Source organism: Halichondria panicea, chromosome 2, assembly GCF_963675165.1.
Source record: "Halichondria panicea chromosome 2, odHalPani1.1, whole genome shotgun sequence".
Classification (NCBI taxonomy): domain Eukaryota; kingdom Metazoa; phylum Porifera; class Demospongiae; order Suberitida; family Halichondriidae; genus Halichondria; species Halichondria panicea.
The window spans coordinates 1,187,025-1,206,648 of NC_087378.1; the positions used below are offsets into that span (position 1 = coordinate 1,187,025).

The 19,624-nt window shown below is 41.3% G+C and overlaps 5 protein-coding genes across 7 annotated transcripts in view; 3 read left to right on the forward strand and 2 right to left on the reverse strand.

Moving 5' to 3' along the window:
- Positions 1-11,372, forward strand: part of LOC135331720 (uncharacterized) — an 18,040-nt gene extending 6,668 nt beyond the window's left edge. The window contains exons 12-18 of the mRNA XM_064526958.1: positions 2,313-2,350; positions 2,403-2,577; positions 2,970-3,101; positions 3,305-3,429; positions 3,632-3,726; positions 5,339-5,417; positions 11,163-11,372. Coding sequence (XP_064383028.1) covers positions 2,313-2,350; positions 2,403-2,577; positions 2,970-3,101; positions 3,305-3,429; positions 3,632-3,726; positions 5,339-5,417; positions 11,163-11,282 — 764 coding nt within the window. The 3' untranslated portion in view covers positions 11,283-11,372. The remainder of the gene's footprint in view (positions 1-2,312; positions 2,351-2,402; positions 2,578-2,969; positions 3,102-3,304; positions 3,430-3,631; positions 3,727-5,338; positions 5,418-11,162) is intronic.
- Positions 131-2,306, forward strand: LOC135331724 (cyclin-dependent kinase-like 2; the record flags this gene model as incomplete). The annotated part of the gene is given in 1 exon segment (XM_064526961.1): positions 131-2,306. A coding segment is annotated over 1 exon segment (2,139 nt), but the record flags the coding sequence as incomplete, so codon positions are not given.
- A 139-nt stretch (positions 11,373-11,511) lies between the features above and the next one.
- Positions 11,512-13,958, reverse strand: LOC135331732 (mucin-2-like). Its single transcript, XM_064526969.1, has 3 exons — positions 13,774-13,958; positions 13,407-13,589; positions 11,512-13,343 (listed from the first exon to the last, which is right to left on the reverse strand). Exons 1-3 carry the CDS (start codon positions 13,847-13,849, stop codon positions 11,902-11,904), a joined length of 1,701 nt encoding a protein of 566 aa, XP_064383039.1. The 5' UTR covers positions 13,850-13,958; the 3' UTR covers positions 11,512-11,901.
- A 38-nt stretch (positions 13,959-13,996) lies between these two features.
- On the forward strand, positions 13,997-17,131 carry LOC135331738 (RNA-binding region-containing protein 3-like). 2 transcript variants are annotated; one of them, XM_064526979.1, is made up of 14 exons: positions 13,997-14,077; positions 14,135-14,279; positions 14,373-14,420; positions 14,543-14,646; positions 15,030-15,119; positions 15,205-15,328; positions 15,475-15,543; positions 15,644-15,750; positions 15,845-15,959; positions 16,067-16,328; positions 16,377-16,471; positions 16,651-16,709; positions 16,764-16,896; positions 16,954-17,131. In XM_064526979.1, exons 2-14 carry the CDS (start codon positions 14,142-14,144, stop codon positions 16,996-16,998), a joined length of 1,389 nt encoding a protein of 462 aa, XP_064383049.1. In that variant the 5' UTR covers positions 13,997-14,077; positions 14,135-14,141; the 3' UTR covers positions 16,999-17,131. The 2 variants fall into 2 exon arrangements, with proteins under 2 accessions (XP_064383049.1, XP_064383050.1); XM_064526980.1 differs by having other exon boundaries at positions 13,998-14,077; positions 15,220-15,328.
- Positions 17,042-19,624, reverse strand: part of LOC135331751 (uncharacterized) — a 92,659-nt gene continuing 90,076 nt past the window's right edge. Inside the window, exons 2-7 of one of the 2 annotated variants that reach the window (XM_064526996.1) lie at positions 19,402-19,558; positions 19,195-19,315; positions 18,155-18,215; positions 17,711-17,796; positions 17,395-17,517; positions 17,042-17,292 (exon numbers count right to left, since the gene is read on the reverse strand). In XM_064526996.1, coding sequence (XP_064383066.1) covers positions 17,232-17,292; positions 17,395-17,517; positions 17,711-17,796; positions 18,155-18,215; positions 19,195-19,315; positions 19,402-19,456 — 507 coding nt within the window. In that variant the 5' untranslated portion in view covers positions 19,457-19,558 and the 3' untranslated portion in view covers positions 17,042-17,231. Of the gene's footprint in view, positions 17,293-17,394; positions 17,518-17,710; positions 17,797-18,154; positions 18,216-19,194; positions 19,316-19,401; positions 19,604-19,624 lie in introns of those variants that run through there. The other variant, XM_064526995.1, reaches the window with a different exon arrangement.

Genomic DNA, 19,624 nt, shown 5'->3' on the forward strand with positions numbered 1-19,624 from the left:
TCATGGCATGTGATTCTGTGGCTATAGTACATGCATGTGCCAATTTTAATACAGACAATTAATATAGTATTGAAATAATATGGCAACGAATGTTGAAATTTACAAAAGTAGAAAAGTTGGTAATGGAGCGTATGGAGCTGTGTACAGAGCGAGATTAAATGAGCTACCGTGTGCGGCTAAAATCCTCCACCCTATTCTTTTGGAAACCAATGATCCAAGCGGACAAAAAATCGTGGAGAGATTCTATCAAGAATGTGAGCTCATGAGAAACATAACACACCCCAACATAGTCCAGTATCTAGATGTCACCATGGACCCCGACTCAGGCCTACCCGTCTTGTTAATGGAGCTACTCGATGAAAGCCTCACTAACTATTTCGACAGAGTCCAGAGGCCCCCTCCTTACCACACCCAGGTGAACTTGAGTCACGATATAGCACTGGCCATTGCACACCTTCACTCCAAAGGCATTGTCCACAGAGACCTCTCCAGCAACAACGTGCTGCTCATTGCAGGCTCTAAGGCAAAGGTGTCCGACTTTGGAATGTCCAAACTACTCAATGTTAGTGGAAATTTTTCTCGCCACTCTCTCACACAATTACCTGGCACACAAGCCTTCATGCCACCCGAAGCTTTCTTTGAGCCTCCTAATTACTCGAGCATGATTGACTGTTTCTCCGTTGGCCCTCTGATCATCCAGCTGATAACAGCGAAGTTTCCTGACCCAGGACCACGCTTCACCATGGTAGCCGACGAGCGCTCACCCGTAGGAACCACTCAAATGCCCGTCTTGGAGGAAAACCGTCGAATGAATCACATAGCCCTGATCGATCCGTCCCATCCTCTCCTGCCAATAGCCAGACAATGCCTCGAGTACAGACCAGATGTGAGGCTAACAGCTCAGCAGCTGTGTCGTCGGGTGGCTCAACTCAAAGAGCAACAGGTGTACATTGAGAGCAAAGGGCTTTCCGATGCTTTGCCTGTTAGAGAAATTCATGATTTACGTGTACAAATTCAATCATACGAAGAAACCATTCAATCTAAAAATGAGGAAGTTGATAGGTTGTGTGTATCACTTAAAGACAGGGAAGAAGATAGCTCAAAGCAAGTACAAGAAATTGAGAATTTAAAAATTCAGCTTCAGAATAGAGATGATGTAATTCGAGCTAAAAATGAAGTTATTCAAATCAAAGAAAGTGTTTATCGGGAAAAAGTGGCAGAGATAGGTAAATTAAACCAGCAGCTTCAAGGCCTACAAGCTTTAGAGTTGGAACGAGTAGAGTCTAATGAAATTGCTGCTTCACCTGTGACAGAATTGAAAAACAAGGAGAGTCTAAAATGTAGATTAGGAAAAATCAAATGGAAGAGATCGAGCGCTCCCTATCGAATTTGTCGCGGTGACTTTGTAGTCAATGGTGATGTGGCATATTTCAGAGGTTTCAAAGATTCTACAATTTGCAAGTATGATTCTGTTGATTCGTCGTGGTGTATACTGTCTAGTTGCCTTCACTACGGTTCATCTTTAGCGGTATTGGATGGCCTGCTCACAACTATTGGAGGGTATTCGACATTCTGTGGTACGATAGAGCCTTTTAGCGATCTGTATAGTTTTGTCGATGATCGTGGTGCCGTTAAGTTTCCTTCAATGCCAACAAAGCGATACAATACTTCTGCCGTTTGCTACGACGATCTTCTTATTGTTGTAGGAGGAGAGATTTATAAAGATCAATTTGTACCAATTGTCGAAGTTCTGCAATTATCCACCCGACAATGGCATACAGCCACAGACCTGCCTCTATTGGGTAAACGTGTTTCAGCAGTCATTTCGAATAACCATCTTTATGTTCAAAGCTACAGCGAAACTAAATCTCAGTGTAGAGACAATGTTTTAACTTGTTCCTTTTCCTCGCTTTTATCTTCGCTCACACCGGTCTCATTTAGCACTAAGCTCAAGTCTTTCTTTTCATCGAAACCAGTTAGCAAAATCTCGTGGAAAAGTATTGCTCCTTTACCTGTACGACGATCCACTTTAGTGAACTTTCGAGGTTATCTTCTTGCTGTCGGTGGTCTTGATGATGATGCCCTTAGTGACTGTGTGTTAATGTACAGTACAGTTGAAGACACCTGGACAGAAGTGTGTAGAATGTCTCAAGCATGTTGTGATTGTTTAGCTGTAGCGTTTAGTGACCGTCAGCTGGCAATAGTAGGTTGTTGTAATGAGGATTTTAATGCAACTAGCACTGTTCAACTACTTGATTGCTTTTTGTAAAATTTGAAGTGTTCCATCTTTTATAATTTGTATATATGCACAGATGCTGTTAATCCAATTCAAGACTCAAATAAAATCATAGTAAGTATTAAATTTGCTTAGTAGTACACTCTGATGAACTATATAAACTCAGGAAGTGGAAGAAGCAGTCGTAAGTGACCCCACCCCCTGCTATGCTGGCACCCCCCTCTCCCTGTCTACCCTCCTCCCTGTCAACACAGCCAAAGACTCACCCGCCCTTGTCAAGTACTGGTCTCAAAGGTATCGGCTCTTCTCAAAATTTGATGACGGAGTTTGTCTGGATCATGGTGAGCACAAAGCTAGCTACCTCCTATACATGCTGTTGGCCTGCTAGTAGTAGCATGAATGGTGAACTGAATGCCTGAAATTTAATGAGATTCGGATAGAGCTGAACTTATACATTGAAATGTATGCATGCACTTTGGGTCTCTATAGCTACTAGAAATGGGTTTTGTTGTAGTTATGGCTCCATACCATGAGGGAACTAACGCTGAGCATATCTGCATCCCTGGGTAGGTAATAAGCTATTCTTTTGTACTCCTTTGTTGAGAGTTGTGTGCTTTTATTGTAGCTTCCTAAGTTTTGTTCTTATTGTGCTACTCTGCAAAAGACATGATATGGATGGGCTAGTGTGATAGTTTTAATTATGAGCTTATGCTATGCTATTCTGTATTTCCAGAGGGCTGGTTCAGTGCAACTCCGGAGAAGATATCAGAGCACATAGCGGAGCGATGTCGGTGTGACCTCATCGTGGATGCCTTCTGTGGGACAGGCAGCAACGCTATACAGTTTGCCTTCACCTGCGAGAGAGGTTAGTACCACTACCTCTAGTGATAAGTTGCCACACCACGTATATAGTATAGGCAAGCATTTCATTCCAGGATATGTAACACAACAGCTTTCAGTAAAATTGTAAAAAGTTATGGACGCCTACATACATACATACACCACTGTTTAGTTGTGTTTTGTGTCGTTAATGATCTTTACCCACTGCACTATTACTCACCTGCACAGTGATAGCCATAGACATTGATCCAGTAAAGATAGCCTGTGCCGTGAACAATGCGCGGATCTACGGAGTGGAGGACAGGATAGAGTTCATTGTGGGAGATTACTTTCTAATAATGCCTCATATCAAGGTACATCATAATCATGTGCACTCTAGCTCTAGTGTGCAATCCATGAGGTAACTTAACAGTTGCTTATTCTAAATACATATCACTTTTAATGATAATAATAATGATGATATAATAATAATAAAATGTGAACGTTTGGTTTCATCCCAATAGTAGCACTGCTATGTCATGTCGTGTTGTATACTCCCACCAACCCCCACTACAGTGTGCTGACGTGGTGTTCCTGAGTCCACCTTGGGGAGGCCCCGCCTACTCTACTGCGGACGTGTTCGACATTCACACCATGATAGCCATTGATGGATATCCTTATAATCACACACTGCATGCATGGGTACACACACTACACACACTGCATGCATCCTGTGCTATTCTCATATCCCTAGCTACTGGAGTGTTTATGGTATCCAATAATAGTCCAAATTTGTGAGAAAATAGTATTGCTGGGCTATACATGCCATCCAACCATCCTTCTAGGAGTAGGAGTAGCTACTATACTATATAAGTTGTGTTTGTAGTCTGTGTTCAAAGCTAGCCAGTGTGTAGCCATTGTGTTGTATATATTTGCATTGCCCCTAGGTACAAGTGCACACCCAGTTAATTGTGTACATGGGGAGTAGCCTTAATTCTTTATGTTAAACAAATTAAAATGATCCATGTGTGGTTATAATTATGATACAGCTAATGCATCATTAACTGCCTGACAACTACATAATTCCCTGCACAGCTGGTTTTTACGTTTGTATGGCTTGGCCGTTGCGTCTACCTCGTTAACTATATTATGAATACACGCGAGATTGATATGTTTGTTAATTTCAGTTTTAATGGGGCCATTTCTGAGTAACGAGCGTAGAATGTGACACTCCCCCATAAGAGATATTGAATGTCAAACAGTCATCCCTCAGGGCTCACATTTCATGTCGGCATGGTTTGAATGTCGGCAATTAAAAGGATCAAGGAAATATTTTTGTTACTGCACATGTCCGTGTGCTCTTTGAAGTCGTGCTTAGAGTTGAAAGTAGAGTTTTGCACCCAATTGTTAAGAGCAAGGCTGATTCTGTGTAGGCTGGGTTAGGAGTGTTGTGTTTTAAAGGGTGTGGGAAGGTTCGCTGATTTGGTTAAAACTTTTGGCTTACTCCCTCAAAGTGTACTCCCCCATCTTTAGTGGTTAGTGTAACCTAGTAAGCCTAGACATAACTTCCCAATAATGTATTTGAAGTACAATACAAGTTTTCTGAACCCTGTACTTGCATCATTCTCTGTTAATTAGTTGTGGTGTGTATTTAGGAGTAGGTTAACTAACTTTGAGTGCCTTAATTGCTGCATCTTAATTCACGTCAGTACAAAAGATGCATACATTCTCTCTACAGCTATTCGGGTGCACACACGTGCATGTGTTTGTTTTGAGATGTACCATGTTAGGCCAATTTGTAAGAGGACCTGCACAAGACTGTGTAGACTGTGACCATGCCTACCAATAAGTCTGCATACTTGGTGCATGAAAGGACATTGTGCAGTGTCTGTTGACTGGGCAGTATTTGTGATGAGGGCAAGCATATTGTGTCTGGTTTGGTGGGGAGTATAGTACCTGGCAGGAAGCCAGAGGTTGTGTCTTTCTCTTACTCTGGGTTTGTACAATCTTGGGAGGATACTCTCTTTGTCTGTTGAGGTTAACAATATTATGTGATGTATAATTATTCTGTGAAACTGATCAGTTTGGTTTGCCAAGAAGCCCCACTGGTGGTGTTGGGAAATATTGCCTGCAATGTGGTTTAAGAATTGGAGCCAAGTAATTTGTTGGTCTCGCGTCAGCTGATGATTTCTCATGTATGTCTGCTCATGCTTGTATGTGACATACTTACATACGCACGTACTGCATGCATTTACACTATTATTCTTTGACTCCCTGACTCACTGGGCGTGTGTTTCAAGTTGCTAGGGAAGTGACTGAAAACATTGCCTTCTTCCTCCCAAAGAACACCAACATAGATCAGGTGAGCCTGTCATGTGACTAGATGTCACTGTATGTTTGTCGTAGGAACTGTGTATTGAATGTGTGTGTATAGCTGCTGGTATGTGTTTTGTATGGGTTATATTTATTATTGAAAGTACAAGTGTATACGAACGTGCACCACTCTCTGATTCTGTTTCCTAAGTGCTACCTTGAAGATGGTTGTTTAGGTAGCTTCCTTTGGCAACCCTCTTAGGTGTACCACCTGGCTCTGTAGGTGGATTGTAGTGACTATACAGCTGTGCTTGTGTACGCTTAACTCTGTATAGTAGGGGCCCGTGCATTTAGTGCTGTGCAATAAACCTTAGCAGCCCTTAATTGGGTTTTGCTTTTGTATCGACACTTACGTACTTACATAATAATGTTGTAATAGCTGGTACAAGTGTTTGTGCATTCTTTTAATTATATTTGTAATTTATTAACTGTGTTCACTGAAGCTTGTCCGTGGTACGTGTATATGTCTACTTACTTATGTAGCTGACTCATTACTGTCTTGATGGATAAAAGAATGCAGTGAATTCATTTTAAGTGGATTGTTTCTATGTGTACCCACCAGATAGTTAATGACTTAATGACTTACATGTTATTTCACGTACTGTACTGTCTTTCAGTGTCCACCTTTGTATATACATACATATATGAGGTGGATGTTGCTTTGCGTGTGATCTCCATGGTGCACCCACCTCCACGCCTGGCACCGGCCGGTTGAAAATGCCTTAAGTACTCAAACAATTTGTTTCTTTAGAGCAGGTCTGCGCCTTATCTCTGCATGCAGTGGGCATGCTTACATGTTGTCTATAGGTATAAGGTGTATAGTGTATCTGGTGTACCATCTCTCTAGCATGGCAACGTACGTAGGCGTAACGTCATAATTATGTTAGACTGTTTTGTTTGAGAAAACTTTCTAAATGGGTTTGAAGTTATCGTTTGCTTGTTATAGGCATAACAAATGCATGCATAAATTATGGTTATATATACTATGGTTCTAGGGATTTATGGCAGTAAACCCTCCAAGCCCAAGGGTGTAGCCCAAAGGCGAGGTGCATGGTTTATGTTGCCACAAGTCCCTAGTAGTATTACTATATACGCGTATATATAATTATGTGCAATTAATTTGCCTCCTTCAAAGGAACTTAGTTTTTTATTTTCCCTACTGTTGTGTGTATGTCATGTGTGTCCGGGTTATCCCCATGGTAACCATGTTTAGTCTTCGTCAGTCTACTTCATGGTTGCTCATTATGACCAGCTGGAAGAGGACCCCTGTGACTGAATTAAAAAATATTGTCCTGCATGGGAAACAGTAATTTGATTTCATGTGCCACCCTTGAAACAATCAAGTAGCTAGATGTCATTTATGCCAAGAATACAAATATGATTATTGTGGTCTTGTCAGAATTTGAAGCATTCTATAGATGTGTGTTTGGGAATTAAGAGTTTGGCATGTCAGCCTTAGAGTAGCAAAGGTTTGTACATACGATACCCGCCATTGTTGATATAACATTGGTTAAAGATGATGTTGTTTCTTCCATGGAAGCCAACGCCTAACTGGGACCTAAAGCAATGCTACATATTTCACCGCCTTTGAGAAAGGTCTCTTTAACGATTCACGTCCTATTATTCACTACAATGGTATTTTGCTCGCATGATTGGATTTCCTTACACATACATTAGTCTGGGTTTTGTCTCACCTTTAAGCCAACTTTAAAGTTGATACTTGTTGTCTCACTACGTATGTTATATGACCATGCAGGGCACTTAAGACTCCATTTGGTTTTCCATGCAGATCCTTACACACACTTACATACTGTGCATATAATTATACATTTTGATTGTGTGTTGTCAGTACATGTGCCCCCCCCCCTCACTCGAGGACCCCCCACACGTTTAGTGTGCAGTATACAATTATGTGCTCGTTAAACTCTAATGACCACTAATTTGATATTAACGGGCGTACAATTAGAAGCTCCTAAAGTCAGCCTTAGTTATGTAGTTAGTGGTCACCTACCTATGCACGATGTGCAAACCATTTCTTCCTGTAATGTGATGTTTTCGTACGTGTAGGTACAAAGCAGAGCATTGCCATAGTTCCCATTGCTCAGCAGCTGGTTAGCAGCATTTGCATGCGGCAATAATTGTGTGCAGAATTTGTAGTTTTCCCAAGTAATTAGTTGCCTAATTGCCGAGTATTTGTACGTAAGCACTTATAGCCTCCTACATACATTTTTGTGTTACTGTGCGAACCCATGGAAGCATCGATTCCTAATGAGTTAATTGTACCCACGTACGTCATTATTATGTTTATCGCATGTCTACCAGTTCGGTGAGTTTGCTTAAGTCTATGGTATTCATATTACCTGAATCGTGTTGTTTGGTGATCAACATCATGTTCCAGTGTACTTCTGGATACGTACTGTAGAGCGGGAAATTTTCGTGATATTCAAAATTTTGCGGGCAGAGAAGTTAATAACGCACCGGTATTTCACATGCAAGAGCTCTTGGTGGGTGTGGTTTCTTAGCATTGAAACACAAGTATTACAACTCACGAAAATTTCTTCTGATCTGAGGGTTCTCGAGCCAACTAGTGAAAAGTTCCCGCTATACGGTATATACTTTTTGTGTATATCTCCATTCTGGGTGGTGTAAGTTACGAATATTTGCTAAGATTGATGATTTAATTGACAATTAATAATTATGTGCTTATCATTCTCTTATATCATAATTATTATGTCAACAACAAAATTAATAATAACCACTTTCATGTTTATACTTATTGGGTATAAGTACTTAATTAGTGTACGTTTCTTAATTTTCACCTGTTTATCTTCCTCAGATAATACATGAATGGTTTCAATGTTATTCTCTTTCTAGAAATGTTTGTGATGATCTAGCCCGGCCAAACTCTTTGTCATGCTACATCCCATAACGTTAATTATAAATGCATAAGTGCATATTCTACTAGCGAATGGTTCCTCCTTACTGCTCTTTTGACGAGATATTCAAGTGGCCCTTGAGATTAGCAGCTTGTGTAAACGTCTATATGTATGTACCAGGGTTTCTTTTTAAGATTTTGTACAAGCAAGTGGGGGAAAATGTGGGTTCCAAGCAGCTGAAACATCACCGGCCAACCCACACTAGAAGAAACCCTAGCTGTCAGTACAGTTCATTACTAGCTGTTAGGAGAAGGCCCTTATATAATATGCATATATGTAACCGTGAGTTGGCATCCATTTACTGGAGCAGGTGTTTTATAATTCCGTTTTGTTGCTTCTGTTTTGACATTAGGGGCATTGCCGTGTTGTGTCTGAAACTGTTTGTTCTATAGCCCCATGCATGTAATGTTTGAAGGAAGTCTTTATTAACGTCGGTTGGTACTTTCAAGATTTCAGTACCTAATTTATTGTGTATGCAAATAAGTAGGAGGAACAACCTTTGAAGTCAACACCAAGGTTAGACGGATGTGGTTGAATCGGTTTCACATTTAAAAAACTCCCTCCCACAGGTGTATAATTTAGCAGTGCTCCCTAGCTTAGTATTATTTTTAGTCCCCGTTTTTGTGTGAGCCAGTTTAAATACACTGTCACCTTCCTTAAAACCGTAACCTGTAGTTTCAATTGATAGTCGCTATAACTACCACCCGACTGAGTGATATAAGTGCAACAATAATTATTATTAATACACCATTTTGTGTAGACACTGTCAGGAAAGTTTTCTTGCAAATGTAATATATCATATGTCTACATGCCTTGTATCATGTGTCTCTCCACACATCTACATATTAGTTTGGAGTTCCACTGCTCTAAAGCCATAGCTATGATTGTGGTTTAGGATGTCTGCCCACCTTAATAAACTTAACCTAACTTTAGGAAGTTCTCCAGATGGTTGTGTACCACCTTGACCTATTAACTCCATACGTAATTATAGTTTTACTGTCGGTACATGCATAGCGCTCATCTGCCAACAGTTGACAGTTTCCCTAAAACACCAGCTAGTTAAGATCTCATAATTGATAATTATGAACCCATACAAGAGCATGTTTTGCATATTAATTAACGGCATGCCGTGGTAGGTAACCCAGCTGTTTCTAATTTATGTGCAAGCTTGCTGATTAGTCAGCTAGGTTAGCTAGGTTAGAAGAAAGCTTATAGTCGCTATACCGGGTATGCCAGTTTCAGCAGTTTCAGAATGCCTTAGACACAATTGAAGAAACCCTTTATGAAGATTCTCCCAAGATTCTGTGTGTTTTGGTAACCCATAAGATATTAGAGCAGCTTACCAGAATGGCTTCTATTGATGCAGTTGGTCTGACCCCAACCTTGCTCACTATGGGGTACTGAGAGTCTGAGACACCCAGCACAGAGCCCTGAGAAATGTGTCTATGTGCGGCACTAAGCTTGGTATATATAGCTACATTTCCTTTTGTACATCTTAATTTCCTGTCATGATCGAGCTCATACCAACATTCCTGTTTATTAGTGTTAACTTTCCTGGTATAGTTGATATGTTCACAGGACATGTTCATGTGGTATGATTTCGTAAAGAACCCTTATTACTTATTGTTGTATGCTTCATTGTGTGTTATCTATAGTTCGTCTTCCCCACATGCACCTCTGTACTGTACTACATGTCACCTGGCTCACTCCCTGTGGTACCACACTACCCATACACGACAATGTGTGGGCAGGTTATCTGGTGTGCATAGTCTGACATCACCACAACCTGAGCAGTCCCAATTAGCATTGTGTGTGTACGCCATTGAAGCAAGTCTTGTGATTTCCTATATACAGTCATAGCAAATCATCCCATCCATGCATGGCCCTATGCACACATATTAATTTTATCCTATTTGTGTACCTTTGTCACTCGATACTGTGTACAAACGTCGTTTCCTATTTATTCACTCGCCCCCAATGCATTTTGTTACTATAGGTGGCTTTATGGCATCAGACTATGCATTGTTTCAACCTCACTCTAGCAACTTCCTTTCTTTTGAATAGCATTCTTTTGTTTTTCTTGAGAACCACAGAACTCAATAGTAGCCTCAAGAAGTGTGGTTTGTTTCTTACCACTATTGTAACCAGAGCCTCCAGTGCTAGTGTAACTGTGCTATATAGTTGAGCCTAAATTGTGTGTTTGTTTGGGTGGGAAATAATAATTATATTGAATGCATAACTAGCTGTGTGTGAAAATCACCACCTTCACCAATAGAGCTGAAATACAATGGATGCAGAATTAATGCAGAATTAATGTGTGAAAAAACCTTCACCAATAGAGCTGATTACTGGCTATCATCACTTGTCCATTCTTAGATACCCTTAAAGACAACCGTTCTCTTATTGTACAAACATTCGAGAACATCAAAGGATGTCTCCAGGGACTTGTGCACCCCAAGATGGCTGCATTAATTAGTGGGCCAAGAAACAAGGGTTTGTGACATTTAATAGCTGTACTGACGTGTAGCAGTATAAATGTTACAATGGCCAAATTCCCAGACGTATGGTACGTAGGTCTTATTACAAGAAACAAATTATACAGAGCTATCTTTTGTTTCACGTACATGGTATATACTGCGATTGTATATAGCCACGTGGACGTGTTAGCTGTAACACTAGATATATAGTCTTATATAGGCACACCCCTACCTATCACACACACACACACCCTCACACCCATCCTCACACATACACACCCTCACACCCACACCCATCCTCACACACACACATACACACAGGTGGTATCGCTAGCGAAGTGTGGGGAGTCGGTTGAAGTGGCACAGCACCTACTGAACCTTCGTCTCAAGGCCTTAACTGCTTATTATGGAGAACTTGTAAACACTGATCATGAGTTTTGACAATAATTATAACAGAGCTAGTCATGCAATTAACAATTATGTGTAAAATACTGTGTTTGATCAACTTACGAGTATTATTTGTTGCTTGCATATTTTGCTACACTGAGAAAGTACCAAAATGTACAAACTATTACATGTACATGTATACATTGCAGACACCTACCCCGCCCACTCGCCAGTCTTATTACATGTGATAATTATTATAGTGCTGAAGTAACCGTTATCGATATCGATTAATGTCTTTCAAAACACACTCATTTCACAAAACGTACATACAATAATAATTGACATGTGATTGCAGAGAAACATGGTTGATTGTGCATGATTGTCTCAGTGAGAGTAATAGGGGTTGAATGATAGCAAATGAACAGAAAATTAATGAGCATATAAATTTGAAATGCAGATACAATGCCACAAGCCAGCCACAAATAAGGGGGAGTATTAACAGTTTGTTCCTAATGTGCATTTTTGACTTAGTACAGCTCAACCACATATTTAAGGTAATGCAATTAGGCATTAGAGGCTACCATATACGCTCTACCAATGTGACAAACAGTAGATGCTGTGTAAACATGAACAGGTGACTCACATACACACAGAAGATACCGGTGTATGATTACTACACCCAGCTGGTGACAGGGTCCTGTGTGAAGGCATTTAATCTGCCGTTCATGGAAGTATTCACACCGTTAGAATGTTGTTCCTCGATGTAGCCAGAGTGTCTGTGCCTCGAAGGTGGCACACTCAGTGGTGCAGATCTTCCAGAATGTGGTAACGTGTTTGACTTTTGTTTATTGGTTGGCATTGTGTGCTCGTGGGTAGCTGGTCTTGCAGCGTATGATTGTGTGTGCTGCAAATGTGAATGTTCTGGAGAGGGTCTGTGATGAGGGGACAGTCTAATGGCAGAGGGGGACTGACGAGGGGATTGTCTGATGATAGAAGGGGACTGATGAGGGGACTGTCTGATGGTAGAGGGGGAGTGGTGAGGAGACAGTCTTTGAGATACTACAGCACTTGTGGACACCATCGAAGCAGCCTCATCAACAGCCTCCTCCAAGATAGCATACGTGGGAATTTCCTCAGAATCTGTAATTGAAGGCAGCACAGTTCTGGGGGTCTGTTTTGGACTTGAGTTTGGCTTGCTCCCTCGGGCTTTTGGAGACGAAGACATGGAAGATGTTCGATATTGGTCCCGAGTGTAGCTGCTCTGTGAAGTGGTTCGATCCAGTGTGTGGTAGAGATCTTCATTGACAGGGCTAGTGAGGGCAGCCCCCCTCGTTAGTGACCCATTAAAGTACGGTTCTACTTGGGCATAATCGGCTTGCTCCAGAGTTGCATAGGTAGGCGGTGGCAATTTTGGATCTCGCTCCAGGGTGGAGTACATGGTGGGAGGTGCATTGTTTTCTGATGCATCTGTTGATCGACCACTGTCATGTGACGAAATGCTTGGAGGGGCAACATCTTTGACTTGCTCGTACAGAGGACTTTGTTCTAAGAGGTGATGTTCTGATATGGTAATTTCCCCGCTGGTTCGCCTCCTTTGGTTGGGGCTGTTGTTAAACTTATCCGAGTCCATTTTTAGATCCTCAAGATAGACGTTTTGTGGCGAAACTCTCGACTGTTCCAATTTACTGCTCGGAGACTTTTTACATACCACCACAATTATCACAATAAATAGCACCACAACGAAGATAATGACGACCACAATTACAACAATGACACCAATTCCAAGAGGAGATGTTAGGAAACTTGCGTTGGTGGTAGTTCCAGCGGTTGTTTCGGTGGTGATTGGTGAGGTGGTTGGATCTTGAGTTGGATTTAAGTTTGTTTGTACCGTATCATCTGTCCCAGTGTTAGTAGGAGGAGTGGTTGGAACACTGAAGCAGATGTCAGGTGCAGAGTCATTCAAAAAGCAAGTAACACCAGATTTCTTATTGCAACCAGAGACTGTAGTACTGTCGATAGAACGGCAACTTGAAATGTTCATCTCTGTCCCCTCACATTCTGGTACCGTAGGTGCAAGGTTCGAGGTAGTTAGGGTTACCGGTGACACATCTGCCCCTGTGTAGAAAATATGAGAATGGTAAAAACATTTGACAGAATGCATACGGTTGGATAGCTCACTTATAGCACTGTATCCTAGCTGTCTGCAAGCCACAGCTGCATCATTTCTGGTCCAGTTACTATCACAAATTGTTTTCCAAACTCCACCATTGCAAATTTCAATCCTTCCACTTTTGAAACCACAAGTTGAGTTTTCTCTCACCACTGGCAACCTGATGTCATTCTCTAGCTCTGGACATGGGTCTGCAAGAAACAAATTCATAACCTAAGCTGCTGTGGCTCAATTTATATGCAACATACTCTAGACTATGTCTTCCAGCTCAAAACAAAGCTTGCAGTGCTGGCTAGGCTAGGCTTTGCTGGTATATTTATAAATGTGCACAGCGGCTAAGAAAAAGCTATGGTGTATTATTATTTTGCAACTCACCTGTCTTTTGAGCTGACAAGGAACTCAGCAGACCGAGGAAACACAGAGACGACAGCAACCAGTTCATGGTGTTCATGGCCGGCTGCTAACTAACTTGGCTAGCTTGCTTGAATGGCTTGCACTCTGCTCTGTAAGCACACGGAATGCAAAGTGTATGCAGCCAGTAATTAAATACTGCCCAGCAATTACATGACTTTGTGGTAAATTAGCAGTCTTAATGAATTTCCTGCTGACCGTGCAGCTGTTAACCCACCCATCACTGCAAAAACATGACTACCTGCTGCATGTAGAACTGCTCATTGAGGTATGTTCTTGTTCTTGTGTTGTGAAGTTTTATAAATAATTATTACTTCCCATTTAGTGCAATCATGGAATCGCATCTATCGGCTCCCAGAACATTACTGGTCCGCCATTTTCCAGACTGGCTGAGCAGAGAAGAGAAGGAGAGCTTGCTGCGACACTTTGGTGCTCAGGATGTGGTCATTATGGGACTCAAAGGAAAAATGGTATACGTACATATTTTAGCCACGTATAATTATTGTGTATTACTTGTGTGAATGAATGCGTATTGACTTCCTTGTACTTCTTTTCACTTTTAGAGAAACTGTGCTTTTGCAACCTTTACCAATGAAGGAGAAACAAAATGGGTATGTCCATTCGTAGCTGTAAGATTGTTTGTTGTTGCTCTGTAGTCACTGTCACTCGTTTGTATTCAATAACAGGTGTGCATGCTTTGTACTCACTATAATTATCTTTGTTTGTGTTTTAGGTGTTAAACAAGCTTCATCAGCTGGACGTGTTTGGGCATAAGCTCTCTGTGGAGTATGCTCAACCAGCACACACAAAAATCCTACAAGAATCTGATACTCTGAAGTAAGGGAGATACACACACAATATCAAGGGGCCTCTTCTACTATTTGGGTACTATCAGGGGTAACCTCTGGCATTGTTATTATAGTACAACTGTGCCTATTGTTGATTGAAGTCCCAACACTTGTACACGTACATGTTTGATTAAAACTACTAAAATGTTTGCCTGTGGTTAGTCTATATAATTACCGTTCCCTGGGATTATCCCAACAACAACCCCTGGAATCACAATGACTGAAACCTTTGTCTGCATACTGTCAGCAAGTGTGTCATGTGCCATATGTCATGTGTCACTGTGGTCAGCTTATCATTATTACCCTCTAATCTGTGGCTTGAGTGCCATTGTCTAGTTTGGTTACTTGTTTATGCACCTTTCATCTTCTCAGTTGGGCCTGCAACAGGAGCAGACCTAGTGACTCCGTGAGTGAGGAGAAATCATCGGAGGGGAAGGTGGAGCAAGTATATCGTGCAATCAAGTGAGCTAAACATACAATCCAAAAACACATACACGTTAAATTCTTCTTCACACAAAAATAGGTTGAATAAAAATCATACTTGCAGTATTTTTTTCTGCAGACCAGTGTCTACGGTTGAGGCACCTCGATACTTGTACCCTCCGCCCACACCCACCATCCTCAGCAACATCACCAACGCTCTAGCCTGCGTACCACAACTGTATGTTCAGGTATGTGCATGTTAATCATGTATTTGCATGACTCCACTAATTTCAGATTTGGTAAAGACTACCAACCACATAGATACAGAAGTGGTTTTGTGAGATTTGGTAAAGACGGGCATAGAATAAACCAATAAACTGTGTTTTATTTGCAGGTCTTGCATCTGATGAACAGGATGAATCTACCCCCTCCTTTTGGGGAGCCTACATCAGTACCCCCTTTGGTGAGAATATATCTACGTAACGTCTTGATCTAAGTACACCACGTTATTACTCCAAGAGTAACTTTTCATTGTGACATTGTTAGTTCTCTTGCATGTGCAGTTGTCTCAAGAGTGTCTTGTTGAGGAGCCTGCTGATTACACGAGGTCCTCTGAGGAAGATGGCTCTGAAATAGCCAGTGATGAAGATGGTCTGATTAGGAAAGCTAGGTGTGTGTGCATTGGTGCATTGCATACGTATCCTAGCTGCAATCAACTTGATTCTTTTGCAATATTCTACTAATTCCCGATATTCCCCTCCCAGACCAGCCCCAGTCTCAAGGCGTGTCCCTAAACGTCGAGCAGTGTCTTATGCACAAATGAAGAATCTGTTGCCCTCGTTAAAGAAAGGACGCACTCAAGATTCACCAGAAGTCCCGGTAAACAGCATTTGAGGGTTTTTATTTAATTAGATTGCAAGAGCCCCTTCAAATGCATAATTGGATAATCACGTATGTTTATTGTTGGAATTTTTTTGCTACTACAGCAAGCTAAAAAGATTGAGCTCAATATTCCATCAGAGATGGTGCCACGGAAAGAGCTAGAAGCGCACACAATCACTTACATCAGGGAAGAACCTCTTGAGAAAACTACACCTGGTGCCCTCCTCATTGAAGCCAGTGCCCCGCCATCAACTAGTTTAGAGGGAGCCTCTGGGAATGAGAGTAGTAAAGAGAGTGGATTGGAGGGAGGCGATGAGAAATTTATTTCTAATGAAGAGCTGAGGGCAAATAGAAAAACAGAGAAAGGTTTGTCATCAGAATTTTTTCCCATTATTGTATGCATGCCTACTGCAGAGATGCAAGAGTATTCAGTGTACAATAAGTACTCGCGTGGAGAATCATCTATGAGACTGTACATCAAGAACCTTGGGAAACATGTCGAGGAAAAGGTTTGTATATAGTATTGCGACAACTGTGATGATGAATTGTACCCCCCACCCACCCCCCCACCCCCAACTACGTCCTGATAAATTATGCTCGGAATATATACAACGACACACTTTGATTAACCTTGACTTTGACTGGACTGTATTTGTTTCTTTTGGTTATTGTGTCTATCCTACAATAGGATCTGAGGTATATTTATGGGAGATACGTTAACTGGTCATCAGAGAAGGAAGTTAACGCGTACGTACTGTTTCAACTTTGTCATCTATTGTTACAAAATCTGTTAATTTGTAGGTTTGACATTCGTCTAATGCAGACAGGCAGGATGAAAGGTCAGGCATTCATTGGCTTGCCCAGTGAAAAGATAGCTGCTAAAGCCCTCCGAGATACTAATGGCTATCTGCTGCAGGACAGACCAATGGTCGTGGTGAGTGTAACAATAACACATTGGATAATGACGACATGTTTTTTGTTCCCCTTGAAGCAATTTGGGAGATCTACTAAAGCCAAAGAAAAATCTGAGAACTGATTTTTACATGTTGTATATATTCACTTTCCAATATATTAGGTAATGATCGTCAGAAACATTATTGATATTCAGACGCAAAAAAATTTTGCAAGTGCATGTATGTATATAACAAAAATTGATTAATGATATGAAAGATTGAATTGCAATAAATTGGGTATAACCTGTAAGTTAAGTACTATCCTATTCAGTTTGCTGCACTGTCCAATGTCAGTGTGTGTGTGGGAGTAAAAGTTCTAAACATGCAGCAACTTGAGTGGCGATGGCTCCACGATTATTCGTCTGCCTAGATAGTACCTGGGTGGAAAAGAGTTCAGTTACTAGATACTGATCATAAAACACTGTTTCTTGGTAATCAGTGACCAGTAGTATAAATAAAGTACATTGAAAGCAGCTAACCCGATGCCAAAGATGGCCAGATGTGTTAGAATGAAGACAGGCACACACCAGAAGAGGTTGCTACAGGACGACTGTGAACCAGAGGACCTCTCTTCACTCATGTTAGCTGCTTCAGCAGCTGGCCTGTGCAATATTATATATTATACTGGGCAATTAAGAAATCAGAGCAATTGTACTGAAACCTAAACCTCCTTAAAATCAAATGAAGAAACCTCTATGATCAATGCATTTGTTAACCAAAAGTATGCTAGAGAAGAATATAATATGTAGCAGAAACGTACTACCGGATCTAGAAGCAAATGATAATTGTATTTACCTTTGAATGAAGTTTTGAGTGGTGGCTATTTCTTGTACAGGGGCTATGGTGTGAGGTACCTGTGGGGGGTCACTGCTGATCGGTGACTGCACAGGGGGTAAGGAGAAAATACAGATTAGTCACTGAACTGAGAATAGGAACACATCTCTAATTTGCTTGAAGCTCTGAAGATCTACCGTATAGCGCGAAAATTTCGAGGGGCTTGATTTTCGCTGTTTTCGTGGGTTAGCAATCCTACACGAAAATTAAGTCCACAAAAAAATTTGTTTTTACTTAGATTATCTGCTATAACGTGCAAAGATTAAAGACGTGGCTTCCGGTAAGCAGTCATCCCCCACGAACATTGTGCAACGAAATGCTTTAGAGGCCATTCCACGAAATATAAGTGCCTCAAAAATGTTGCGCTATACGGTATATGGCTGCTATATGCTATGCTATACTCACTTCAGATGGTGACTCATCCTCCTGTTGGCTATCAGAGCACGGTTTGAACGTTACTCCGTACCTATGAGAGAGAGAGGAGAAGGTTAACAAGAACTCAACACTATAATATTATTATAGTAGTCTCTGTTATACAACATAAGCCTTTAATTTATCTCGGGACATTTCTCGAGTGTACACAATCATGTGATTACATATTAAACACTTGTGCCTAAGAGGGTGACTCTTTCAAATACCGTATAGCGCGAAATTTTCGAGGCACTTATATTTCGTGGATTAGCCTCTAAAAGCTATTTCGTTGCACAATGTTCGCGGAATGACTGCTTACCGGAAGCCACGCCTTTAAATCTATGCATGCTATAGCAGGTAATTCAATTTTCGTGGACTTAATTTTCGTGTAGGATTCTAACCCACGAAATCCGCGAAAATTAAGCCCCTCGAAAATTTCGCGCTATACGGTAGACAGCTGAACCTGCATATGGCTACAATTAATGCTATGGAGTAAACACACCAACTACTTGTGTACATGGAATGTAGGCAGCTGCATTGAAACCACACTAGCAGTGGACCAGTAAACCACAAGCACTCGAGAGAGATAAACAAATCATGAATAACAATCGACCCACAAAACTGAATGATATCAGAATGGTATGCAAAATAAAGGACCCCACTAGTTTTCACAATCTGATAATTTTCTGACATTCTATAATACAACTAGACTGGAAACCATTTTCCTTCTCTTGGGGAGAAAGGGATTGGCCAGCTGCCGTGAGTGCGTGAAGAGTCTCGCGCTCTTACAAGAATGTAAACGTTACGTGCCACCGCCCATGCTAACTATTACTGTACAAAATACTGCCTGCCTCGAGTATAAGTACATCTGGCGGTTTGTTTATCGAGGCTAAAGTAATATCACCCACGCATTACGTATTTTGTGGTTTGTTCTAATTGCATTCCAACGGGACAACTCTCAACATGGCAGCTTGCCAGTCTCTTTCTCCCCCTCAAAAAAGGAGTGGTTTCCAGTCTATAATACAACAACGTACATCGTCTCAGAGTCTGACATTTCAGGTTCTGAAACGGCACTAGCGAGCATCTCCACCAACTCCTCCTTGCTGCGGTTGTACACCAGCTTCCCCTCTCCTCCTGGCACATCCACCCACGACTCTGCACACAACACAATGAGTGTTTACTACTATACTAGCACTATAGGCCATTGGTTGGTTTAGGTTTGCTAACACAATGGAACTGACCTTGCATTGGGCTAGGAGGGGGTGGAGGTTGTCCTCCACTTTCTTTACCTTCCATTGTAGAAAAAGCTAAGTGTGATTACTTCCAGATATTCTTTCTTCCGCGTTCTTGTGTGGTAGTGAGAGAAGAAGAGCAGTCAAGCAGTCAGAAAATTCTTCTCTCCAAATACTTTTTCCCATTAATTGGAACAATTGGTTCAGTTCTAGGTCGCCCCTTAGTCGCCCT